The sequence below is a fragment of the Phalangium opilio genome, unplaced genomic scaffold (assembly GCF_054372755.1).
Source record: "Phalangium opilio isolate 3A_F unplaced genomic scaffold, DU_Popi_V2 ptg000217l_1, whole genome shotgun sequence".
NCBI classification, from domain to species: Eukaryota; Metazoa; Arthropoda; class Arachnida; order Opiliones; family Phalangiidae; genus Phalangium; species Phalangium opilio.
Genome location: NW_028324218.1, coordinates 825253 through 852903, shown reverse-complemented (window position 1 = coordinate 852903; position 27651 = coordinate 825253). Strand labels below are relative to the sequence as shown.

The 27651-nt window shown below is 33.9% G+C and overlaps 1 protein-coding gene across 2 annotated transcripts; it reads left to right on the top strand.

Annotated features, from left to right (window-relative positions):
• Nucleotides 1-1098: 1098 nt before the first annotated feature.
• LOC149615408 (uncharacterized) lies at nucleotides 1099-27651 on the top strand. Of its 2 annotated transcripts, XM_089856716.1 has the most exons (5): nucleotides 1099-1628; nucleotides 25277-25469; nucleotides 26133-26389; nucleotides 26464-26783; nucleotides 26856-27651. In XM_089856716.1, the coding sequence occupies exons 2-5, from the start codon at nucleotides 25415-25417 to the stop codon at nucleotides 27352-27354; spliced, it is 1131 nt and encodes a 376-aa protein (XP_089712842.1). In that variant the 5' UTR covers nucleotides 1099-1628; nucleotides 25277-25414; the 3' UTR covers nucleotides 27355-27651. The 2 variants fall into 2 exon arrangements, with proteins under 2 accessions (XP_089712842.1, XP_089712843.1); XM_089856717.1 differs by lacking the exon at nucleotides 1099-1628 and having other exon boundaries at nucleotides 25217-25469.

The window sequence follows — 27651 nt, the reverse complement described above, 5'->3', positions numbered from 1 at the left end:
AGTAACTATTTTTAAAGGAAAAGTGTATTAATTTTTTTTATAATATTATGGTTTAAAGGATTTAAATTTTAAATTAATTAAATACGTTCGGGTTTATGATACTAATTTAAAGGGACTCCAAAGAAAGCAGCGGCGGGTGGGTAAAAATTATTTTTAATACGTCAGAGGCACCACGTGACCGAGGGGAGGCGTAATTTTAAAGAAAGTTCTTTTTATTTCGAAAACTTAACTAGCACTGCGTGTAATTGTCGCTGCTGTCTTTGGATCTTGGTGTCACGTGATGCCTGTGACGTATTTCAAATTTTTACACACCCGCCGCTGCCTTTTATGGTGTCCCTTTAAAGGGAAAGTGAACCATATTTCAGAAATTTAGAAAAACCAAAATAAAAATGAAAATAATAATAATAATTTTATAGACTTTGAAGGTTCAATAGACCCCCATTTGTAAAATATAATTTTATTACAAAACTCCAAGGCCAAAATAACAATTAATAAAAGGCTAGTGATATAAAAAATAATTGAAATTTAAATACAGAGAGAGACTGTTGGCCAGCCAGCGTATATGGAAAATAAGTTTTTGGCCCAGTCAAGGTTTTCCATCGTAAATCTTATTCCTTTCTTTACAATTTTTATTTCGCAATGAAGACCCGGTTATTTTATTTTTTTTTCTTATTATTATATTTCTTACAATTTAAATATTTTCATTATCACCTCCTCCTTGCCGAGATTTCAAGGTTCAATTTATTATTACAAAAAAGGCGTAATGGCAGTTACCCCGCCTTCACAATGTAAATTGTAATGAACAGTTGCTGTTAGTGTTTTATATTTTATATTTAATATTTTTCATCTTGAATGAAATTCACTTTCCATTGTCAAAGAAAAAAAATCGTGATGATGAACAACAATACCACGTGACTTATGGATTGTCTTGTCAGTATATATATAAATATCTTTGATGAACCTGACCTTTGAACTGTAAAAAAACGTCTTCAGAACTTTGATATCGAGTTGCTTTAACCCTTTAATGTATAAACGATTCTTAAATATTTATTTATTTATTTACATTCGAGTCTGCAGAGACCGCCGCGTATCAAAGGTGTTTCCGGTTTGGGTCACGTTTTAACGGAGAGTATAAATTTTTGTACCGTATGACGTCACTGTTAGACAACGCCCCCACGCGCTAAATCGTGAGAACTATTTCCTTTGGCGCTTGCTTTAACTCTCGACTAGCGTCTGTGTAGGAAAAAGGGGGAAAAATAAAATGCTTCAATGTTTTTGTGGTGGTGGTGCCATGGTTGGAGCCTTCAAACTTAAATTTGACGGTTCTCCTATCTGACGTCGTGAGCTCGAGCTCTCGTGAAATTCTCTAATCCTCCGCGTGAAAAGTTTTCAAACTCTTAAATCTCGTGCGTGAAAATTTATTTAGTCTTAAATCTCGCGCGTGAAAAGTTTTTTCACTTTTAAAACTCGCACGTGAAAAGTTTTTTTTCTTTTGCAAAATATTGCACGTGCTGACGTTTTTTTTATTATTATTATTTTTTAATATTTGTTAAAATAAATTTAACAAAGCGTTATATTCAAGTTGGATTACAGTGTTTTTTGAAGTTACGTACAGATTGAAGCCAAAAGTGAGTGTTATTATTATTATTTATTTTTCAATCGTGGGATGCGATACCTCAAAAGTTAAGCGTTGAATTTAATTTCGTTGTAATGTATTATCGTAATTAAATTAAGTTGATTTATTCTTAGTATTTAAGTGAAGAAAATTCCAAAATATTATTTATTTATTTATTTATTATAGTCGAGGGTTTTGTTTTTGCGAAAATCAATATAGCATAGTATGAAACTTTGCCGAGTTGTAATGGTCAATCCAATATTTAAATGGTCAACTACCCGCTTATTTTGGTTGGCCCGCCATAATATCATTAACCCCGTTAGTATGGTCAGGTGACCCCGGAACTTAGAAAGGCCTCCCGCTTGTTGCTATAGTAACCGAATAAATAAATGATTTACTATAAAGTAAAACAAAGAAAACCAACAATCATGAAATATCAATTGGAATTATATTATAGCGTCTGGTTTTTTGCATTCTCCACCAACCATAGAGATCCCTTCTTGGACTGTTCCAACTTTTTCGAAATATTATTTAATTATTATTTTATCATTATGATAACGAAACTTCTTTCGTGTGTAGAATATTATGATAAATTGTGTTTATGATGTAAACAAAACCAGAAGTATGGTATTGTTATAGAAGGGAAAAATTGGGTTAACGGCGAACCACGCCCATTTTTAACAGGAAAAAGGAAATATTAATGATGGGATCGGAGGTTACGAACTCTCTAATTAATAAAATAACGTAATTAGAATTTCACACCCATTTTTACGCCATTTAAGTTGAAATATACTTATTTTTTTCTCGTTTAAATTGTGAACTGAATTTTAGTTTTAGTAAAAGGCAGAAAATTTGAACTACCATTTTAAATATGAGGGGGTTTTGAAATTGTCCAAAGGAACGGTCTTAAAATTTGAAAATAGCCCTTTGAACGGTTTAAACATTTGAAAATAGCCCTTTGAACGGTTTAAAACTTTGAAAATAGCCCTTTGAACGGTTTAAAACTTTGAAAATAGCCCTTTGAACGGTTTAAAACTTTGAAAATAGCCCTTTGAACGGTTTAAAACTTTGAAAATAGCCCTTTGAACGGTTTAAAACTTTGAAAATAGCCCTTTGAACGGTTTAAAACTTTGAAAATAGCCCTTTGAACGGTTTAAAACTTTGAAAATAGCCCTTTGAACGGTTTAAAACTTTGAAAATAGCCCTTTGAACGGTTTAAAACTTTGAAAATAGCCCTTTGAACGGTTTAAGCATTTGAAAACAGCCCTTTCAACGTTCTAAAACTTTGAAAATAGCCCTTAGAACGTTCCAAAACTTTGAAAATAGCCCTTTCAACGTTCTAAAACTTTGAAAATAGCCCTTTCAACGTTCCAAAACTTTGAAAATAGCCCTTGAAACGTTCTGAAATTTTAAAATATCCCTTTAAACGATCTAAAATATTAAAAATTATCTAAAATCTCTAGAAATACGACAAAACCGCTTAGAAAACCGGCAAAAGGTATTGGGGGAACTTTTATTTATTATATTTGGCAACTCGACGCAACGTGAGCTCGTGAGAAACATTCAATTAAATTTAAATAAAAAAACACTATGAAAAATTACCCGAAGGTTATTATAATTAAAATAAAATTAAAAGGAATATGCAAATTTATTATAAAGAGAACAGTAAAAAAAAAATGGCGAAACGGACTTTCCTTGAATTGATTATTTATTCCGATGGTGTCCAATTTATTTTTAAAGTATTACGATAATAGATTCTTCACTGATTTGGAAATTACACTAATTTCCTTTTACTGTTTATCAAAGTTTTTAATTGGCCGCGAGCCTTTTTCAAATCATAGTTCATCATTTCCGAATATCAAGGTTGTTAGCCCATTTCTAAAACCAAAATACATACGCGATTAAGACGGTACCACGTGCTCCGGTTAAAAGTGTTAAATTTAAAATTGGTTGGGGGAAAATACTAAAATAAATTTTATGTGTCTGATTAAAGTTCATAAACGGAGATGAACGATAAACATTGTTTTAATTGAAGAATTTTAAATCAGACAGTTTTTTTTTTATTATTAAAAAAATAAATTTAGCTTAGATTAAAAACTTAGATGACATATATTAATAATCATACGCTAGTAGCACGTGAGGTGAATTTTATTTTACCGCTTTTACTTTAAATTGTCACGTGGATTTGAAAAAGCGCGAGAAATTAAGTTCTATGTTGCCATGACAACCGAAAAAGGCGTATATAAGGAGCGAAATTTTTAATAATTGCACGTGGATTTGAAAAAGGCGCGAAATTTTTAATAATTGCACGTGGATTTGAAAAAGGCGCGAAATTTTTAATATTTGCACGCGGATTTGAAAAAAGGCGCGTGTAGATATTAAATCCTCGTGCCATCACGGTTGCCATGACAACCAGAAAACGCGCGTAAATAAGACGCGAGATTTTTAATAATAGCACGTGGATTTGAAAAAGGCGCGTGCTAAGAGAAAGGATTAAAGGCGTGCTTGTTTCCATGGGAACGAAAATATGCAAATGAATCTTAGCTAAAAACGTAAATGACTCAATAGACAACCGGTTATTATTATAATAATAATAGTAAAAAGTGAAGACGCCTTTGAGATAATCATCTTATTTTACTTTCAACTCGCGTGTATTTTATTTTCAAAATAAAATATTGCTTCATGGGATCAAATTTATATTTTAACCCTTTAAGTCTTCAAGTAGGATGAATCACCACACGATTCTAAAGGGTTTTTGGCAAGGGGGGGGGGTTGCATTAAGCAGCTCCCCCCCCCCCGGGATTTAGGAATAGGGTTTAGCTTTATATTGATTAGCGTTCTGTATAGTTCATTTGAATTCATACCCAACCCCCTTTTCATGTCTCGTAACTTTCAAAATTTTGAGCTTTACCATTAGAACCCTTAGGCGATAGATATCCTTGACTTCGAATAAGTTAACGTGAGCAAAAAATTTGAAAGAGAGGAGTATAAAAAAAACCGGTTTTTTTAACATTAAAATTGTGGGCGGATTGCGGATTTATGTTTAAAATTGTCTATGATGACTTAAAGGGTTACAACATTTTTATCTTTTTTAATTTTTTATTTTTTATTTGTTATAGATCGTATATTAAGGCTTTTATTGTAGCCTGTTATTTAATTTAATTAATTATTGATTATTTTAATTAGTATTTAAATAATTTTAAGATATTGATATTATTTTGCGTGGCGTGGTTTTCGGTTGATGGCAAGAGACCATTTTATTTGAGAGTGAGTGAGAGAGTGTGACGTCATTTGCAGACGGGCCGAGCTAGCTTGATGTCCGGACAAAGTGGCGACTGTCTCGAGTGCATTTTAACGGTCGTAGCTATGAGGAGTCCACTCTTGCTTTAAACATAACAGGGGTGCCTATGACGCAACAAGGAAATTAAAAACCTTTTTTTTTTTTACCAAAAAAAACATAGGATTTTGAATTATTATTTTCATTAAAAATTTTCTTTTTTTTTTTTAAATTATGAAAATTTTAATTTATTTATTTTTTAGGTTAAAGTACCTCTTAGATATTTTCCAACATAAATCGAAAAACATTTATTTTTATTTATTTTTTTAAATTTACTAAAACAAATTACAGTTCAATTTGGAAATAAATTAGTTCATAAATTGTTAAACAACAAATAAACAATAAATGCAATGAATTTATGTGACATATTTACAAGAAACTAGCGCATACCGTCCTTCTTGACTTGACTTCCCACGCTTATAAAACCACCGACACAAGTTTAGTACCAAATAAACAATCTAGTTCTATTTTAAACAATACAATAATTTATTTTTTCTTTCGAGCACTCTAAATAGTTTTTATTATTATTGTCGAAGCTAGTTACATCATGAATGCATTTAATTTTAACAAGAAAATAATATTAATAAAATTATTATTATTATTATTATATTCATGAGACTATATAAATAGTTTCATCCAGGAATAAGCCATAAAGATATGTTAAATGATAAGTATGACACAATATTCCTGGGATGGCACGAATAAATTCACGTAACTCTTTTATGTACTTAATGTGGGTGGAAACGTATATGGGAAAATGCTCTCGAGTAGTGTAGTGTCACGTGACCCTTGTTCTATAAAAATTATGAGGCTACGAGAAAATTCGGGTGTCCTAAATCAAGCGAATATGGTTTACGGAATGTCAACTTAACCCAACTATATAGGCTTAACAATATTAATTGCCTCTCTCGAGTAGAGCGCCCCTGTAATTGAACTTAAAATATTTATATATATTTATTTTCAAGGGTGAATTTCCTCTCAAAGTTGGACCGGTTTATGACGTCATGTTCTTGACCTATGACCCTGACTTAGATAGCGTAAGACAAGATACACTCTTTTAAAAATGAAAAATAATTTTGAGTTTTGGAAATAGAAATTTTACAGTTAAGTTTTGGTAGAAAAATAAGTAATTGGGGACACCGAGCTTGGGAAGGTTAGTTATAAACTTAATTGTAATTAATAGTTAAACAATAGCAGGAAACGCGTGAAAGACTTTATTTAAATATATACCGCCGTGTAATTCCGACTTTGATGTCGCCACATTAACCTTGAATATTCAATTATAATATATTTATTTTTATAATTATTATTCTCGTAACCTTAAGCTATGTTTATGTCATTAAAAATTAATTTTGACATCATTTTTTCCTTTTAATATGTTTGAAATACCTTTGCTTCCATCTCAGACTTAACTGACACCGTTGCGTTTTAACTTTCAAAATTAAAAATCTAGTAGATTTAATTTAAATAATGTAAATTAAATAAAATTATTTTCTGAAATTATTAATTTAAAATATTCGTTAGCTTTCACTGGGATTTGGAATTGAAGTATAAATATATAACGTGATTTATCAATGAATTTTACCATTGACCTAATTTTAGCGTAAAATTTCAAATTTCGTGCCGTCTAATTTAAATTGCACGCAGGCGTCTCACTTTTAAAATTGGATGTAAAAACCCCAAAAAATCGAACGAGGCTAATTTTTATCTTTTCGTTTTTATTTTTTTTTCGCCTAAAGATGAGCGTGGAAAAAATTAATATAATTCAATTATATTTTCCTCACTGTATTCACGATTCTTCTACTTTCTCAAAAATCAAATCAACCTTTCATGGTTATAGGCGAAGCTACCAAATAATGTTTAACAGTAACACAGTCCAGAGTTTTATTTTTAAAATAATTTATTATTATTATAAAATGAAATAAAAAAATCTAGGGTAATTCTTAAAATACAGATAAATTTTAATAGAAGCTTTGACAGCTTTTTAAGCAAAACTGCGCACGTTCATTCGTGATAAATGAATACCAATAAATTAGGCATAGCACGTGAAAATTTTTGTTTTTTATTTTTTAAATTTATCTCGTGCGAAAAAAAGAAAATTAATGCACGTGAAAATAATAATATTAAAAATAATAAAAATTCACGTGCTGGAAGTTAAGAATAGCGCTTTCTTAAAACCACATAAATTGCACGTGACGTTTTAATCAAAAACTATAATAAAAATACGATTTTCACGATGACGCATCTAATTAATTATTATTTTCCTTGTAATATTAGAAATATAACACAGTGATTAATAAATGGAACAATATTGTAATTACGGGGGGCTATTGATTAACTAACTAACTTAGATAATTATATTGTAACGAATAAAATACTAATTGAGGTTAAAGTGTGTCAGAGAAACTTTTTAAACGAAATTTATACAAAAGCGACATTAACATTTCATTTTTCCGATAGAAAATATTTAAAGGAAGAAGTTTCTTTTTATTTAAAAGTATGTTGTCTCCCCCGGGGTGAAAGAAGACACGTGAAATTATTTGTAGGAAAAACCATTTAGATTTTTAGTCCCAAATTCGATTCCGAAGAGGGGAAAGATTGCATCTTTGGACGGAATTGAGGACAATCCTAATGGTGTTTCGCCCACCGGGGGCCCCAAATACGAAATGCATGCTGGGACAGAGAGAGAGTATAGAATTTAATGTTTATGACTTGTTTTTATTTAGCTGAATTATTTATTAAACATAAAAATGTTTTCTTCAAAAATCTTTTTAGATTTTAGATTTTGAGGAAAGTTCTTAACCTGGAAATGAAATTGTTTCATGTTAATCTTATACTTCTAATAATTTTCCCTAATTACTCGGGCCCTGTTTGTTGTAACCGCAAGTATTTAGTACCGTTAGAAAGCTAAGAAATAGGGCTATAACATACTCGAAGGACATCATCGTATCTCTTATAGAACCAGAGTTACAAGGTGTCATGTTAACACTATGGAGCAAATTAATGTTAATGAACATTTAGTTTAATTACTCATCCCCTGATTGTTGCAACCCCAACTTATGTAGTATCGTTGGAAAGCTAAGAAATAGGACTACAACATACCCAAAGGGCATCCCCGTATCTCTTATAGTCAAACCTAAAAACCTTATCGTCTAAGGCCTTTGTGTTGCTGCTGGTTTAATTCACATTCCAATCATACCAAACATCCCCTTAGGTTTGACGTTTCTTTATAATAGACTAGACTGTCTCCACTCTGAATATTCAATACCATACCTGATACCCACCTGTATATTTACCTTAACGAAACGAGGCATTTTCCGATTGATCCGAGGTTAAGTTGAACTCACGTGACCCTCTCTCGTCTCGTGCATGGTTTGGTCCGTGAGATATACCTTCAAAGTAATTCACGCGCTGTTTTCTTTTTCTTCCTTAATTTAGTGTCAACGCGAGGTTAAGTCTAGTAGACCCCTTTGTCGCCTTGTTCTTAGTGTAAAGTAACCTTGGTTCGGGTTATAGGGCATCTTTTGACTTTTCTTAAACGTCATTTGATATTACCAAACGTGACTTGGCATCAAAAGGGAATATTTTTTACGTTAAGATGTATAGTACAGTACCTAGTTATATTGTGTTACATGTTCCCAAGTCTGCTCGAGGTGTTTAATTTGAATTTAATGCCACGCCATGGAGTAATGTCGAGGGATTCTTAACTGCAATGTAATACACTGAGGGGCCGGTCACTCAGTGTAATCGGTGTATGATACCTTTAAGTGATTACACGTAATTCGTAATCATGCTGTGTACAGGAAATCTGAAGGTGATTAGCCCCTCGATGTAACGCGCTGTTAAATGAAAACATAATGTAATTACTCCATGGTAAATGGCGTAATAAGGATGGGGATATTTCTAATTGCTTAAATACAAAATTAAATTGAAGCAATGTGTCAATATCTAAACTATTTTCTATTAATAGCGATTATAATATACATCCTTAACTAATTCCAATAATTGGGGAAGAAAAATTATTTCCCAATTCCCAATTTCTATATTTATTTAAAAATAAGTACAAATTAATTAATTTTGATCACGCTTGATTAGACGTCCGTTAATGACATTGATCGTTTAGAAAGTCCCTAGAGCTTAACGCTGTCAAATACGACAAAAAAAATTTGCCGGACTGTCAAAGATCTACCAATCACATTCGATTTTAATTACAAATCACCAAAAAAAAATTCTTGAAACAATCGGAGAGCATTGAACTTGAGAGATAAAATTTAAATACATTTAATTAATATCTCCCCGTCTTTGCCAATATTGTCAGTTTAATTATGGTTCCAAGAGACATGTTTTAAGTGCCACGGAAATCAAAGAAGCGGGAAAAAGTTTCGTGGCATGGCACGTGGACCTGTAATGGACACGCTCGAATGATTTCGGTGTTGTTTTTATTGGTGCCTTTTCACGAGAATTATTTTTCAAATATCGATAAATAATCCATCCCCTAGTCTTAAAAATAGACTTTTATTCATTAATCTCTGCATGGTATTTTTTATATATTTATTTTGGCTTCAATAATATGGTAGAGGGCAATTTGAAACTCGTATGTCATAATAAAAGTCGGAAGTAGTTATATGTAGTATAAATGCGCTTTTTATCAACTTAGTGGCATTCCAACCTTTTTGGCGCGAAATTATTAGCTCCTCACGTGCGATGATGTTAAAATGCGCGCGCGCTCTCTCACGTGGTTCGGGTTAAGAAACTGCATGCACGTGGAATATTAGATTATTTAGTCATAGCACCTCCCGCCTTTGAATGCATTATACTGTATGGGAAGTTAAATAAAGGAATGCCACTACTCTATCGCAACTGCACGTGGAATATTAGATTATAAAGTAATAGCACCTTTCGCCTTTGAATGTATTATACTTAATGGGAAGTTAACCAATGAATGCCACTACTCCATCTTTACATTAAAAGTTTTCCCACAAAAAATTCTTTTAATGGTTTTGATCCAAACCACGCTGTATAGGACTACTTGTTGATAATTTAGGGATGTTTACTGTTTATTTCAAAGATAGATATGTTTTTTTTTATTTTTAATAATAAATTGAATGAGGGTCCATTTTGAACGTCAAATTTTAAGGAGTTTAAATTTTCTGAAAGAAACTTTTGAAATATTTTATGATGGGGCCATTTTAAAGAAGAGACCCCAAAAAGTTGATTTTTTTTTTAAATTTCTTTCCGGGGCCAATTTTGTTTTCACTTCCTGGTTTTGAATTTTCTATACAATTTTCTGTCAAATTTGAACTCAGTCTGTGTGTTGGTAATATCGCCTATGGTCAAAATTTTAAATTTCTGGACATTGACCTTCAAAGGGATAGTGCGATAATTTTTAAGTTTAAAGGTCGACTTCCACCGAAAAGGGTTCTTACGAACTGAAGACCGTGCATCGATTCTTAACAATAGAGCGACCGTGCCAATTTTCGAGTCCCCACTGGGGCAAAATTTGGAGGGGTTCTTACGAACTGAAAACCTTGCTATGCGGGTTCTTACGAACTGAAGATAAACAATAGAAAGTCTCTTAAATATTTTATTCCCGATTTTTTACGACCCTCTGAAGGAAAATATCTATTGTTTATCTTCAGTTCGTAAGAACCCCCGTATCAAGGTTTTCAGTTCGTAAGAACCCCTCAAAATTTTGTCCAGCGGGGATTCGAAAATCGGCACGGTCGCTCCATTGTTACTCTCGATGCACGGTTTTCAGTTCGTAAGAACCCTTTTCGATGGAAGTCGGCCTTTAAGTAGTTTAGACTGACCGTTTAAAGGGATAGTATAGTATTTACTAACTAAATTGTCTGACCCATTGGAACCATATATATATATATAAGTTTTTTAAAAAATAATTTGAGAAACAATCGAGCCCATTTAAGTGGTTAGTTTAAATATTATTATAATTTTTTTTGCTACCAAATTATTATTTAAATATTTAGAACAATCGAATTTTAAAGTATATTAAACCATTATTTACTTTTTTAAAATTTTTTGAAAACTGATTATTACATTGTGTATTGAATATTGTCAGGGCATACGTTGAGTTGAGTGTTTGGGTCGAGTAGATTATATAGTGGTTAAAAGGGGGGGGGGTGTTGCCGCCACTCTGGTAGCACCCTCCCAACCGCCTACATCTTGTTCCAATTCTTCTAATAATCATTATTATTCATAACCCGTTCACGAAAGTTGTTCCATTTTAAATCAATCGACTGCTTGTCACACTTAATACCAATCCTACGCCCAAAACAGCCGCGAGATTGAAAGTTGCTTAGACAATTCAAAACTCCAACTCGAAACTTGTTGGGTCACTTTTTTAAATTGAAAAATAATCCACCCACACTACCACGTGTCTACGACGTTTCAAAGAGAGAATATTCGATTTCATTACAAAGCTGATTTAGTCATAACAGGGATAGATTTAATTTTAGAAGTAGGAATGGAGAACAGAGTAATATCTGGGCGCTCGTCAAAGTCCCGGACACCCCCATTTAACGGGATGGGGGGGGTATGAAAGAAGAGACGGGAGGGTCATAGCTAGCGACAGAGGTAAAAAGGAATTACGTCACTATTTTTCGCCGCCGTCTCTGTCAGCAACGTCATCAAAACGTATAGTAGGGTTTAAGTGAGCAGCCAATAAGATAATTTAAACTTTTCGTTACGTGTTGGTTGGAGGGAGGGGCTCTATACTGGGGGGGGGGCTTTGAGTCGGAATAACTGAAGTAAATACTAACCGTTCCGTTGACCGTTCTCCATTCCTACTTCTAAAATTAAATCTATCCCTGTTATTATTAAGTTAATAAGTTAAAAAACTTAAATTATTTTATAAGCAGTTAAATGAATTTCAAGTTCTAATTTAAATTATTTATTGTATAATATTAATAATTTTAGAAACTTATTTTGAATTATTTTTATTTACTGAAAGTTAAAAACCGTAACCAAAATCAAACTTGGCTCTGTAGACTAAACAAAATTAATAGATTTGGTGGGAAATTGAAAGTGGTGCTTTTCCCTGCCTGGAGTTGTTGGTTGATTCGACGACCGAATTTGAAATTGGTTTTATATTTAGTCTGTGTGTTAGTTTTGATTTTATTTCTATAAACGCTAAAAATACTATAAGTCTAGTACGTTTTAATCTATTTTGAGAGAGATAGTTTTAAACATATATATTTATTTACTTTTAAAAGCAGTCGGGTCACGAGATTTAAATTTAAAAACAAATCCTTAAAGGGAGAGTGAAAAGAAAAATGAAGTGATTTTTTTTTTAATTCACCATAATTATAAGACCAATTTACAAGGGAAACAGACATGATTTTAAAATTCAAATTGAGATAATGAATAATTTATAATTTTCACTTGATTTTACATTTCACTCTCCCTTTGATATATTCAAGATTGAAAAGTACGTGTGTATATACCAACCAACCACGTGATCTTTTCATATAAATATATATATTCTAAGGGAGCGGTAGCTCCCTTAGATAAGGCCTGATGACGGCTCTAATGTATAAGGAAGGTTTTTGGATTGGTTTTAACTTTTTTCGTATTAAGTTTATTGTTTTGAAATTTTTCTACTGAACTAAAATCCGGGCCCTTAATATGTGGTAAAAATTTCAAGATGATCCATCCAATAGTTTATTTTATAAAGCATAAAGTTGCTAAGGGTGGTTTTCATTTCCATAAAATTAATCACAGATTTTGGCGAAAAACTAGAGAATCTCCATAGAAATAACATGGGAAATTTTCCAAACTTACCAATTTTGTAACTACCCTTACAAAAATAACTATACGTTTGATAGATTTGAAACCGGTCTTAAATGAAAGCCCCATTTTTAAAGTGGGCGCCAATTTTTGTTTCATTAAGAAAAACAAAGTTTAAGTATTGTTTTTAATAGTTTTAAGTACCTGCTCCGAATTACGTGGTTTACCTTTTAACTGTGGAACTTAAGACTTTTTTGCTTGGTTAAGTAATAAAGAAAGTCGTTTTACTGCGGATTGTCAAATTGGTAGGGCAATTAGCTAGCTTAATTGTCATTGTAACTTTTGCGCGTCCAACTAATTTAGTTGCGAAGTACAGATTAAACTTAATTAAACAAAATAAGCAATTAAAGATAATTATCAATTATAGGTAATTAAATTTTTACACGAGTCTAAACTATAACATCTGTTTGTGTACAAGTCTACGGAATCTGTTCAAGCGCAGACCTACAGAATATTTTTGTGCAAAGGGGTATAAAATCTCTTTGTGCAGAGGCCTATGCAATCTTTTTGTACACAGGTCAGTGGAATATTTTTGTTTCCAGGTCTATGGAATCTTTTCATGCACAGGCCTATGGAATATTGTTTTACTCAGGTCTACGGAATGTTTTTGTGCAAAAATCTGCATGGAATACTTTTGAGTATAGGAGTATGGAATCTTCTGTGCACAGGTCTATGGAATTTTTTGTTCATGGGTCTATGGTATATTTATGTGCACAAGTTTGAAGAATCTTTATGTGCACACAAGTTTGAAGAATCTTTATGTGCACACAAGTTTGAAGAATCTTTATGTGCACACAAGTCTGAAGAACCTTTATGTGCCCAAGTGAAAAATCTTTATCTGCACAGGTCTACGACTTCTGTTTGTGCACAGGTCTGCGACTTCTGTTTGTGCACAGGTCTTCGACTTCTGCTTGTGCACAGGTCTACGACTTCTGTTTGTGCACAGGTCTTTGGAATCTGATTTGCTCATTTCTATGACATCTCTTTTTGCGCAAGTCAATAACATTTGTTTATGCACAAGTCTAAAACATCTGTTTGTACACAAGACTAAAACATCTGTTTGTGCACAAGTCAATAACATTTGTTTATGCACAAGTCTAAAACATCTGTTTGTACACAAGACTAAAACATCTGTTTATGCACAAGTCTAAAACATCTGTTTGTACACAAGACTAAAACATCTGTTTGTGCACAAGTCTAAAACATCTGTTTGTGCACAAGTCTAAAACATCTGTTTGTGCACAAGTCTAAATCATCTGTTTGTGAACAAGTCTATAACACCTGTTTGTGAACAAGTCTATAACACCTGTTTGTGAGCAATTCTATAACACCTGCTTGTGAACAAGTCTATAACACCTGTGTGTGAACAAGTCTATAACATCTCTTCGTGCACAAGTCTATAACATCTCTTCGTGCACAAGTCTATGACATCTGTTTATTCACAAGTCTATGACGTCTGTTTGTGCACAAGTCTCTAACGTCTGTTTATTCACAAGTCTATGACATCTGTTTGTGCACAAGTCTCTAACGTCTGTTTATTCACAAGTCTATGACATCTGTTTGTGCACACGCGAGTGACTTCTGTCTGAGCAAGGGTCTACGGAATATTTTTGAGCACGGGTCTACGGATTATTTTTGTGCAAATGGGTATGGATTCTTTTTGAGCATAAGGGTTTTAAATCTGTTTGAGCATAGGAGTATTGAAAATGTTTGTGCATAACTCTACAGAATCTGATGTGCACATGTCTATAACATCTCTTTTTGCGCGAGTCTACGACATTTCTTTGTGCACAAGCCTGTGATTTCCATTTGTACGAAATATTTTTATGCGTAGGTGTACGGAATATTTTTATGCACAATTGTACGGAATATTTTTGTGCACAGGTGTACGAACTGTTTTTGTTCACAGGTGTACGGAATATTATAGGTGAAAATGGATTTGGAATATATTTGTGCACGAGTCTACGTAATATATTTGTGCGCAAATCTATGGAATCTGTTTATGCGCTAGTGTACGGCATCTGTTTGTGCACGGGTCTACGGAAAATGTTTGTGCAAATGGGTGTGGAATATTTTTGAGCATATAGGGGTATGGAATGTTTCTGAACAGGTCCAAGGCATGTTTTTGTGCACAGGTCCATGGAATATTTTTGTACACAGGTCTATGTCACATGTTTATACAAAAGCCAATATAATATTTTGTGCATAGGTCAAGGGAATCTTTTTGTGCACAGTTTTATGAAATATTTTTGTGCGCAGGTCTAGGGAATATTTCTGTGCAAATGGTTATGGAATAGTTTTGTGCTATGGGTATGAAATCTTTATGTACACAGGTCTAAGGAATCTTTATGTGCACAAGCCTATATAATGTTTTGTGCACAGTTCCATGAAATATTTTATTCACATCTCCATGAGATTTTTTGTGGACAGGTCTATGGAAACTTGATGTGCACAAGTCTATAGAATGTTTGTGCACAAAACTATGGAATCTGGTTTGAACATGTCTATGAAATCTGTTGTGCACAAGCCTGTGACTTCCACTTGTGTACAAATCTACGGAATTTGTTTGTGCACATGGCTACGGAATCTGTGCACAAATGTGTATGGAATCGTTTTGTGCAAATGGGTATGGAATTGTTTTGTGCAAATGGGTATGGAATTGTTTAGTGCAAATGGGTATGGAATCTATTTGTATACAGGTCTATGGAATCTTTATGTAAACCGGTCTATGGAATCTTTATGTAAACCGGTCTATGGAATCTTTATGTAAACCGGTCTATGGAATCTTTATGTAAACAGGTCTATGACTTCTGTTTGTAAACAAGTCTAAGACTTCTGTTTGTAAACAAGTCTAAGACTTCTGTTTTTGCACTAGTCCATGGAATCTGATGTGCTCATATCCATGGAATCTGATGTGCTCATATCCATGACATCTTTTTTTGCGCAAGTCTATGATGTATTTTTTCCGCAAGTCTATGACATCTGTTTGTGCACATCCCTGTGACTTCCGTTTGTGTACAAGTCTCCGGAATCTGTTTGTGTACATGTCTACGGTATCTGTTTGTGCACAGGTCTACGGAATATTTTTGTGCACAGGTCTTCGGAATATTTTTGTGCCTAGGTCTACGGAATATTTTTGTGCACAGGCCTACTGAATCGGTTTGTGCAGAGGCCTAAGGAATCTGTTTTTGCAAAGGTCACTGCATCTGTTTGTGCACAGGTCTAAAGAACATTTTTCTGCAAATGGATACGGGATATTTTTTGTGCAAATGGATATGCAGTGTACGAGATATTCTTGAGCATATTTTCGAGCATAGGGGTATGGAATGTTTTTGTGCAGATGTCCATGGAATCTTTTTGTGTACAGGTATATAATATCTCTTTTTCACAAGTTTATGACATCTGTTTGTGCGCAAGTCTATGACATCAGTTTGTGCGCAAGTCTATGACATCAGTTTGTGCTCAATTCTAAGGGATCTGCTTGTGCACAAGTCTACGGGCTCTGTTTGTACACAATTATATGACATGTGTTCTCACAAGTCTATGGTATCTGTATGTGTACAGCTCTACGAAATATGTTTGTGCACAGGCAGGGTGACCACAACAAAGCCTTGTAATAGTTATAGGAAAATAGGAAATTTACAATTGATTTACAGGAAATTATAGGAGACTAGCTGTTTCCCGCGGCATCGCTTGAGTGTAGTAGGAACTTCCATCAAGTACGGGTACATTTTACTGATTCGACTAATATTTTTGTAGCATCCTAGGAGCGAAGGCACTCAGCGTTGCCCATCAGCTCGTCGGGACATTTTTTAATATTTACACGCAGACATTCTATAAAGAAGTTTTTTTTAATATCTGGCCGCCATTTAAAATGATGGCAACAAATCGATCCCGAAAGACCATTCAGCCCGTCTATAGGTTAAAGGAATCCAGTGTACTAAATATTTGTGAAATCGGTTGAAACGCGCGGACTTTCTTACAAAGAGAAGATTTGCTACATTTCTGGGCGCCATATATTAAGATGGTGGCGGATTGGAAAAATCTTTCTTAGTACGCGCCTACTACTTACGAGTATCGTTCCTCCAAATTTTCAGCCTTCTAGGGCCAGCGGTTTGGGCTCGGCGATGATTATCAGTCAGTCTGTCAGTCAGTCAGTGGGTTAGGGTTGGCACAATAGGAAGTTTTATTTTTTTCGCATTAAAAGGGCAGAATTTTGGATATTTTTTGACAAAGCCCAAATGATAGAAACTCATTTAAATTCAGACTTCAGAGCGTTGCCTACGGAATAAAAAATTTTATTCCGTAGGCAACATTCAGAGGCAGGAACTATTTATGGTGAGAGAACCAAACTTTATCAAAAAATAAGAGCTAAACAACAACTTAATAGTCATCTGGAAAACCTTAATAAACTTTTTAGTAATGCGTCTAAAGAACTAATAGAAAAACTTAAAGAAAGGCCCAACCCATTTTTAACGAAGCCTGTTGTGAAACCAAAATTATTTTTCAATAAGCAAAAGAATGAATGTGACGCAAAGAAGTCAAACCTCCAAAACCGTTAATACCATTTTGAACTATCGTCACTTTCAAGTTCTCGATATATTAATTTCAAAGCCCTAAGAGAGGGCGCCGTCTACTATAACTTTCACCCGCCTTCCCTCCTCTCGACTACTATTCGGAAGAAAATGCTGGATACATTAGGCCAGTGTGACTGAGTAACTTATAGGGAGCTAGTATATGATTCACTCATGTTTATATAGATAAACTTAAACTTAAAACACGATCGGAATATCTGAATCACAGAACGTTAGCCTGTATTGTAAATTCACGGTGGCTTATTGCTAGTAGCTAGTGGAAATCAAATCGGCATTACTTTCTGTCAAATTTCTGTTTTGAGTGATATATAACAAAACCTAAAGTGAGAGCGCGCAAAATATCTACAATTTCAAAAAATAGGAAATTATAGGAAAATTATCGAAATTATAGGAACTAATAGGAAGACATCCGAAAATAGGAAAAATTATAAAATTTAGGAAATGTGGTCACCCAGCACAGGTCTATGGAATATGTTTGTGCACAGGTGTATAGATTGTTTTTGTACACAGGTCTACGTAATAATTTTTTAGCCTTAGTCTTCGGAGTCTATTTGTATTATTGCATCCACTGTGCTTTGCACGTGAAAACGACGGGAAGGCAATTTGAGTTGGACTGGGCGTTGAAGCAATCAAGATTAATACTTCTATAATAGATGGTTAGGGCCTTGTTAGTTCAAACGCGGTAACTAATAAACGAGCAACACCACAAGACTTAAATGGAGCGCCTGCTTTTCAGTTTAAGTTTTAAAATACTAGTTTATAAACAGTTTTAATTCATATTAAGACTGAAGTGACAGATATTAATAAAAAATGTCTTTGTACACAAAGACGCGAAAAAGTAAGAGATAAGTGTAAAATATTAATTGTTTGAAGTAACAGATATTCAAATTTTCATTTTTGAAGACGTGATTATAAAACATCAATTATTTGAAAAAATTTCTTATCTTAGTTTTTTTCACAAAAATTTCAGAGAAACTACCTTGATACTACTGTTTATTTTCTAGAAACATTTGCTTCAAGGAAGTTCCAATACTCGGATATCTGAAAAATAGAGCTAGAAGAATTTATTTTTATATTTTAAAATTGAAAATATTGCGAACCGAAAATTACATTCGCCCTTTGACTGTGATGTAGTTATTTGAGTCAAAAGGATATGTTGCTTGATCGTGATCTTTTGAGAGAGATACAATACGTCAATTTTTGAAAACTCGAAAACTTCAAAATTAACGAACACGTTTAGTTAAGTTTTCATGCTTATTTTATTTTGTCTGCTATGAACGATTTTCTCTCCATTTTATTCTCCTTATAGGCCCGAATACTCAAACTATCTCCAAATTTTAAAAAGAAAATAAAATGCATACGTTTTCTATTTTTAAAATGATGCACATGTTTAAGGATAAAATATATTACTTAAGGAATTTTGGTGAAAAAAACTAAGATAAGAAATTTTTTCAAATAATTGATGTTTTATAATCACGTCTTCAAAAATGAAAATTTGAATATCTGTTACTTCAAACAATTAATATTTTACACTTATCTCTTACTTTTTCGCGTCTTTGTGTACAAAGACATTTTTTATTAATATATATATGAGTTGAACAGCACGCTCAATTTCCCGCCAAAATGATACCATTTGAAATTAAATGAATCCGGTATCAAGTATTTTCGCTCCATTTCAGTGAACGCAAAATATAAAGTTTTTTTATAATAAATTCATGACGTCATTCAAAATAATAGAACATTTAGAAACGAGGAACTATTTTTTTGCGTAGTAAAAACCCCCGTATTATATTATTATTACGTATTTGTAGCGAAAGTTCGTTGGGAAATATAATACCATCCCATTTCAAATTAAAAAGGTTTTAAAACTTAAGTAATGGCACAGCTTGTTATCCCCCCATTTACTAATACAAGGAAAGGGTATTATTGGTGTCGATACTCTATGGATTTCCTTATTTCTTTGACAGGAAAGGCGACCTTTTTAAAAAAAAAATTCTTTTTTTTTACAGTGAAAATAAAATTTTGTCATTAAAACCATTCACGCGTATCCAATTTCAATAACTTTCACGCATTTCTAAGTCTTAGTTTAGCACTTTCGGTTTTATGAATTGAATTTAGTGTTACAACCTCAAATGTGGACTTAATTTTTTACCTCTCCGAGTGACGTATGTCACGGAGAGGTTCTAATTTCGACGTGTCTGTGTGTCTGTCTGTCTGTTGTTACACCCACGTGACCGCGTTCGCAGTTTGCAAATCGGAGCAAACGTGTTCTCAATTTCCGGAAATTTCGGAAATTGTATTACACTTACAGGCTATTACTCCATTGCCTGTCTAACATCACCAGCCTCTGGTCTTTGTCCATCCCACATGGACACCAGTCTGTACACACTGGCTTCTAATCACAATCATCTGCTGCTCTTTGTCCATCCCACATGGACACCAGTCTGTACACACTGGCTTCTAATCACCACCCTCTTGTGGTCTTTGAACATCCCACATTTACACCAGTCTGTACACACTGGCTTTTAATGAGATCCCCACCATCTTCTAGTCTTTGTCCATCCCACATGGACACCAGTCTGTACACACTGGTTTCTACACACCACCATCTTCTGGTCATTGTTTTGGTCCATCCCACATGGACACCAGTCTGCACACCTGGCTTCTACTCCATCATCATCGTTAAGGTTAAGACATACGCGGCGATCGGCCAGGGTTACGAGAAACGTCCGGCCTCCCTAAGGTGGGGCTTCCACCAAAGGTTCACGCAATTGCGCTGTTCAGCCTGTTCTTATCCATAGTTGCGATTCGAAACCCTTATATACTACCTATTTTAGTAAGGCGAAGCAACCGGCGTATGCTTCATTTCAAACGCCAATATTAGTCAAGTCTCTCAAGAATGTTTAATTGTTCTTTTTTAAAACGATGTAACGTTCAATAAGGCGAATAACTAACGAAGAAAATGTTAAATATTAATTATATTTATTATAATATTTAAGATAATCTTGTTTCTCAATTCAAAATTAATACGGAAAGAGTTAAAAAGCAGCCTATGTTTTTGTCTGTGTGTGTCCGTCCGTTGTTACAGTAGTGCGCTGCGTTAGAAGTTCGTTTTGTTTTGATGTGTAAAGAAATCCTACAGAACCATAATATCCCCTTTATCCTTAATATAAAGTGAATATGTGGAAATATTTTTCGTAATTATGATGCATTTAGTACTTTTGTAGCTTTAAAGCTCTATTTCATTTTGATATTCCAAAGATTTTTTTAAATATTATTATTTAAAATGGATGTTTATATATTACTTAAGCTATACTAGATCTGTTTATAGCATAATCCTTTCTAAAGTGAATACAAGCACAACGCTACTATGTTGGTCAAATGAACTTTTATTTGTCAATAGGCCTAGTGAACCAAAAAGTAAACGCTTGGTTTTCGTTTCTGTAATGCAGAGACAATAACGGTTCAGAGTGAGCCGAAAGTTAAATACACTTTTAAATAATTAGGCTTAAATTTTATAATCATGGTGGATATCTGGGCCGCGTTCAGCAGACCCCAGCGCTGTGAACAGTGTCCTATGTAACCGGATTTTGTTTATGAACTTTGACGTCGGGTGCTCAGCGCTGAGCTAGCGCGGTCTTCAAAGAAAATAGTCGGCTTTTTGGATAACGTGACGTAAAACGCGTAGTGTTATGTAACGTTAACAGTCATGTTGACAAAACTAAGAAAATCGTTGAGGTGAAACGAGAGGATAGTGTTTACATGGCAACCCTGTTGTGAGTATGGCTTTGAACATAGAGGGCATACAGCTGAGGAGTAGAAAATTGGGCCTTTACAAACACGTTAAGGTAATATCCCTCCAAAGTTTTTTGTCTTCATTTCCCGTTTTTCCCCCATCGGATGATTTTAATGTGTACAAGTATATCATTATTGGATGTAAAATGTCGTCTGATTTACAGTATATTTGCTATGCTTTGTATACTGCTTAATATTTCATAAATTTTAACTTAAGAAACATTTCCATATCTGTGTAAATAAGTTTGTAAGTAGTCGTCTTGACTCGGAGAGGTAATATTTTGGTTTTCCCAACTTGTTTTTAAACTAAAGTTAGTCGTTTGAAAATCGGATAAGATTTACTACGCTGACCCCTTGACCCCTTAACCAATTTAATTTTCTCATAAAAAGAATATAAAGATAATTCAAAAAAAGGTTTAAAGGTAAAAACCTCAATTTTTTAATGATTTTTATTATTATTATTATGCTTTTGAAAATTATTATATTTTTAATTCAATTCAATTCAATAGACGCTTTTCAATTATTAGTTTTTGATTAAAAATTAATTAATTAATTAAAGGGGGCTAGAGAGTTTAACTTCCCCACACTCAAATCTTTTCTTAACTTTATTAGCGCATGCGCTTCAGGTAGGAACAGGGTTGCCAGTAATTTTGTTATTAACTAAGCATCGCCCGCATTAATTTATTCAGGTATGGAACTAAATTATAATTAATTTAATTAATTACCAGAGTTGATTTGAAATATTTTAAATTTTAAATATTTAAAATTAAATTAAAATTTACGAGAATTTAAATAGTTAAAATTAAATTAAAATTTACGAGAATTTAAATAGTTAAAATTAAATTAAAATTTACGAGAATTTAAATAGTTAAAATTAAATTAAAATTTACGAGAGTTGATTTGAAAGCGTAATTAATATTTAAAATTAAATTAAAATAGTTTGAAAGCGGAAGTAAAGCAATGATTGCGATAATTTTATACACAAGTCTAAATAACGTCACTTCCTGTCACTTTTAAAATTTTAGGAAAAAATATTTATTTTGACAATAATTTTGCTTGCCGTTAAATTCAACCCACAACACTTTGTATCAGATTTTTCTCGTATTTTTTCGCATATTTTTCTGCTGAAAAATGTAGCTACTTCATAATAAAATCAACCAACGCACCACACGCAGGATATGAATCACAATTACATCAAATAAATTATTTTATTCAAATTTACATAATTACTCGGTACATTCGCGATGATTCTGTTAATGAAACGAAAGGCAGTAGAAAAAATACGTACTAGGCCCCTATAATTTGAACTTGGCATTGATGGGATGGTTGTTTATGGGTTGTCCTTAACTCTCGCGACACTGTCAAATGAAATTGACACATAATCAAAATGTTGACGTCATTTTTATCACATTACGACATTTCCTTTATATTGTTTCGCGCTTGGCTGATTATTATTTATTATTTTTTTTTTTCGATGCCATATTCTTCTTTATATTTATTGTATTACGTAAGGAATTCTTAGATTTATTATTTCTAAGATATCCCCCCCCTCCGGGGGTTGGGGGGAGGGAGGGGGCGAAAGGGTGTACCCGACATATCCTATTGTTTGATAATTATGACCCAGGTACGGATATTTTATTTAATAGCACGCAATTTCATATTTTACCGTAATCGGGCCGTTAAAGTTCAAAACTACCTAGTTCAAGTTGAAACCAACGCGAATTATCTCTTTCATTCCATAGCGCGTGCGAATTATCTCTTTCGTTCCCTAGCGCGTGCGAATTATTTCTCTTTCGTTACCTAGCGCGTGCGAATTATCTCTCTCTCGTTTCATAGCGCGTGCGAATTATCTCTCTCTGGTTTCATAGCGCGTGCGAATTATCTCTCTCTGGTTTCATAGCGCGTGCGAATTATCTCTCTTTCGTTTCATAGCGCGTGCGAATTATCTCTCTTTCGTTTCATAGCGCGTGCGAATTATCTCTCTTTCGTTTCATAGCGCGTGCGAATTATCTCTCTTTCGTTTCATAGCGCGTGCGAATTATCTCTCTTTCGTTTCATAGCGCGTGCGAATTATCTCTCTTTCGTTTCATAGCGCGTGCGAATTATCTCTCTTTCGTTTCATAGCGCGTGCGAATTATCTCTCTCTCGTTTCATAGCGCGTGCGAATTATTTTAAAAATGTCTCCACGTGTCTTGCTTAAATTGGCCAAGCTTCTACTTACATACAAGTAAATCCTTGTCAAACTAGATTTAACTTTTCCTTTGCTTTGAAACTAAGAGAGCATTCGTCGCTTTCGGTGTTTTAATTATAGAGTGGGAGTAAAAAAATTCAAAAAATAGGTTTAGGATGACATCAATTATCGGTGATTCATTCGCAAGGTGGCGAAATCTTTTACAAAGATGATTTTGTGCGTGGGAGGATCGAAGGAGACTCGCGCGTTAAGGGCAGCAGCAGCAACTCGCGTCATTTCACTTTGTAAATTAAAATCAAAGGTTGACCCTGATGAAATTTCACGCCGCCAGATTTATGTATTTATTTATTTTTTCGTTCTTGAGTGTTTATGGCGGATCCTTGTTCCGTTCTCCTTTTACAAGTTCTGGGCAAACTTCCAGTTACACTGATAAAAGTAAATTAAAGATTTCGAAATCTTAAACTTATTATTTCAAATAAGGGAATCTTTTACTCCGGGAAAATTTCGTTTCAATGTCATAAATATTAAACATGTTTTTCTAAGAATTATTGACGAAAATTTTCCATATAAAGGGAGGGTGAAATGGAAAATTTACTGATTATTTTTCTTATTGATTCTTCTACTAATTATAAGACTAATCTGCATAGTGAAATATTATGATTTTAAAATTCATATTACTTTGATGAGATTTAATGGGTATTTTCAAAATATTTGCACCGCTGACCAATCGCGTAACGCCCCAGCCTTATTGTTAGACGAAAGGTGGTGCCATCTCTCGACACTGATTGAAGAAACTGAAAAGTTTAAAAGTAAACCCGCGAATCCTTTACTTAGTAGTTGACACGTGTCTAAATAATTAAGCCAGACTTAAGATTTTAGTCTAATCTGAATAAGCCTTTAGTTGTAGTTCAAGGCTAACATATTTTTAAGGGTGTGTTCAAATAAAGAGAGGTAAAAATTTAATAATTTATTAAATAAGAGAGAAAAAAATGAAAATGGAATTTCAGGGCAAAACGGGATTGATTATATATAGTAATGACATTCCTTTACCTTCAAAGTGGTATTATGTAATTTAAAATTATACCGGGTGCCGCTACTACATCTTTTTTTCCTCCGTTAAATAACCACCACCTAAATGAAGATGAAACAATTCGATAAGCAATTTTTTTTTTTTTCATTTCAAATTTTTTAAAACAACATTTATTTCCTCTTCTTTTAATGATGACTTTTGCTTTGAAATTATTGTCTTATTCTTCGGATTCGGGTTTAACACAATTTCGACTGAATCCTGCCTGGTTATTACGTAAAATTCGGCCCAGTTTAAATGAGTTTCTATGCCTTTGTTTTTATTATTTTTTCTTATTTACGATTTTGTCTGTAAAGAAGAAAAATTATTTTTACGATTTTGAGTTTGCAGAAATCCGTTAAATTTTGATGCGTGTTTCCCCACGTTTAACTGCTCGTTACTTTAGTTCTAATTGAGTTAGATTAAATTTGAAAGTACCATAAGAAAGAGCGGATTCCATAGAGTAATTGCTATGAATTTCATTAAATTCGCTTGACCAGTAAATGAGTTACAACAGATTTTAAAATCGTACCCATAACCCAAAATGATAGTTTTTTATTTTGAACATTTATATTTAACTACACGTAACTTTAGTTCTAATTGAGATAGATTAATTTTGAAAGTACCATTAGAAAGACCGGATTCCGTACAGTAATTGCTCCGAGTTTCATAATTTTACTAAAGTAATTAAAAGCGGTGAAGAAAATTAACAAAAACCGAAAATTAAACTCTAAAATAACTTAAAAGCAAAAAAGTTACAATAAATTGATAACAACGCTAATATGTTACGAGGTATCGCTCCGCCCATGTTGGAACTACTTTTCCGGCTTGACATCCTTTTGTGTCTGTCTAACTCAATTGCGTTTCGTTTCAGTAATCCGTATCCGCTTTAATGGTCAAAAGCGTTGACCATGAACTACCCGAACTGATAAAATAAAATAAAATTATATATCGGGTCCAAACCAAAACAAAAAAATAAATAAAAAAATAAAATCTAACTACGATAGTTGCCATGGAAACAACACCCATTTATTCAAAGCCTATCAAATCCAGGCTTCACGCAACAGGTAAATATAGACTCTTCTTTACAAGGATAATTAATTGGCAGGTTACATCAGAGGGATAACGTGGTAGTGTTGGAACCAAGTTTCTTTCAACCACGCCTTCCCTGGTCACGTGTCTCTGACGTAATTTCAAATAAAACATTTTACTGGTGTAACCTACCAGTTTAGTATGCTATAGTAACTTATCCAAGGGTATAATTTTTTTTTTGGTTGTAATTAGTTGACTCTTTTAGCTACGCTTTGTTAATTTTTGAACTTTTCACGCTATTTGATCCTAGTTTTTTTATCTTTCATATGAATGTTAGATACCGCAAAGATACTGTATGTGAAAGGTCATTAGGCCACTTTAGACTAGTTTAATTATTTAAAAGGGGTGTTTAAGAACCTGGACACGAAGATGGACGCTTCACAGGGTTCAAATAATATATCAAATACCTGAGATAGGTCAAGGATTTTGAAAATGGTCGTGAAATTTAGTGTAGTTGACCTGGGAAAAGTTCGGAAATTTTTAAAATGGTCATTATAGTCAGGGTAGTTGGTCAGGGATTTTCAAAATAGCCATGAAATTTAAGGTAGGGTACTTCAGGTTTTTTTTTGGCAATTTTAAATTTCTAATGTAATGCTTATTAGCGTGAACTTAATTGAATTGAATTTGATTAATTATAGATGACAGTAAAAAGAAATCTGTTGATCCGGCGACCGAAGTGGTCAAGAAATTTAATTCAAAATATGATACGATAAATCCGATCGCATTAACACTTAAAGGGAGCCAATCAGCGCCGAGTATTAGACAAAATACTTCTACAAAAACGGCCAACTTGAGAGATTACCAAGATAATAATTTGGCAGTAGACGAAACGGACTTAATTACCGATGAAGAATTAATACAAATTGAATCATTTTATAAAAGCCAACATACGCAGGTAATAAATTCATAATTATTTAAAGGGCTAATGAAGTGGAATTATTATATAATAAACGCGACCTTATTCTATAGGTATTTGTTTGCGAATGTTTGGCCAATTTATATCACATGACGATGGGACCTAGTAATGGAGACGCTATGTCCAGTCAGCGGTGTCCGAGCGCCGTTTCGACGTCCAGTTGGTCTTCGGGTAGATCCGATTCAAGTTCGGATTCCAGCACACTGGCGTCGTCCCCAGCTTGGACATTAGCCTTGACCGGTATACCGGTGTTATTATTTGACCGTGGTCGAACCAAAGCCAGATCTAAGAGACGCCTTCAAATCGTCTTGGCCGAAAGAGGCTCGGGATTCGCGCTTTGGTTTGACGTACTCGATAATCTATCCAATTACAGGTAAGTCCGGTTTTTATAGTAATTCCTTAAGATTATGTTTAAAATTAATTCATGTTTTTCATTTTGTGTTAGATCTCTAGCGCCAACGTTCCACGCTATGCATTACTCGGGTGACCATAGACAAATGGTCGGTTTCAGTTTCGACCGCGTCCAGGCCAGTACGGACTTCATGAGACGAGTCGAGCTCTTGACCTCTGACCCTTTGAACATCAGTCTCTCGGTGCCAAAATCCCGTAGCAGTAGCAAAAGACGACCGGCCAAACGTAGCACTTCGGTGGGACCCGGATCGGGTGCCCGGAGACCCGCTTCGGCCCCTAACCCTAAAAATGGCGGACGACCTAAAAAATCCGATATCTCCTTACCGTGTTGCTTTCAACACGTGACAAGCGTTGATTTAAATGATAAAGAAAAGTTGTTTAGTTTGGCCACTTTGGTCAACGGTTTGAAAGACTTGTCCATCACCACTTCGGACAATCATTTATCTCTAATTACGCGTCATGCCCCCAGTTCCTTGACCAATAGTCCTTTGAGGACAAAATCATCCTCGGACATAAGTAACTCCGTTTATTGAAGTCACACGTGACGAATGCAAATTTAATTTTTGCACGCGCTTTTTAAGGACTGTCACCCGGCCACGTGACGTTAAGATTAAGAATTTTCCCACGTGAAAACTTGGCGCGCGATTTTATTGCCGTCAAATTTTTTTTTTTTCAATTTTTTTTTTCACGTGCAATATATGATGACGTAATTTCACGCGCTGAAATAAAATTCACGAGACACTTAAAGGGAAAGTGCCACACGTTATCAATTTAATCCTATTAAATCGGAATAGCGCTGTATTTATAAAATGGTGCTCTTGTATGTTGTA

What these genes read in the sequence shown, in the direction of transcription:
- LOC149615408 (XM_089856716.1), top strand. Translation starts at nt 25,415, where the DNA reads ATGGAAACAACACCCATTTATTCAAAGCCTATCAAATCCAGGCTTCAC. An exon ending in ATCCAGGCTTCACGCAACAG is followed by an intron (nt 25,470 to 26,132) that starts GTAAATATAGAC and finishes GATTAATTATAG; the next exon opens with ATGACAGTAAAAAGAAATCT. An exon ending in GATAATCTATCCAATTACAG is followed by an intron (nt 26,784 to 26,855) that starts GTAAGTCCGGTT and finishes ATTTTGTGTTAG; the next exon opens with ATCTCTAGCGCCAACGTTCC.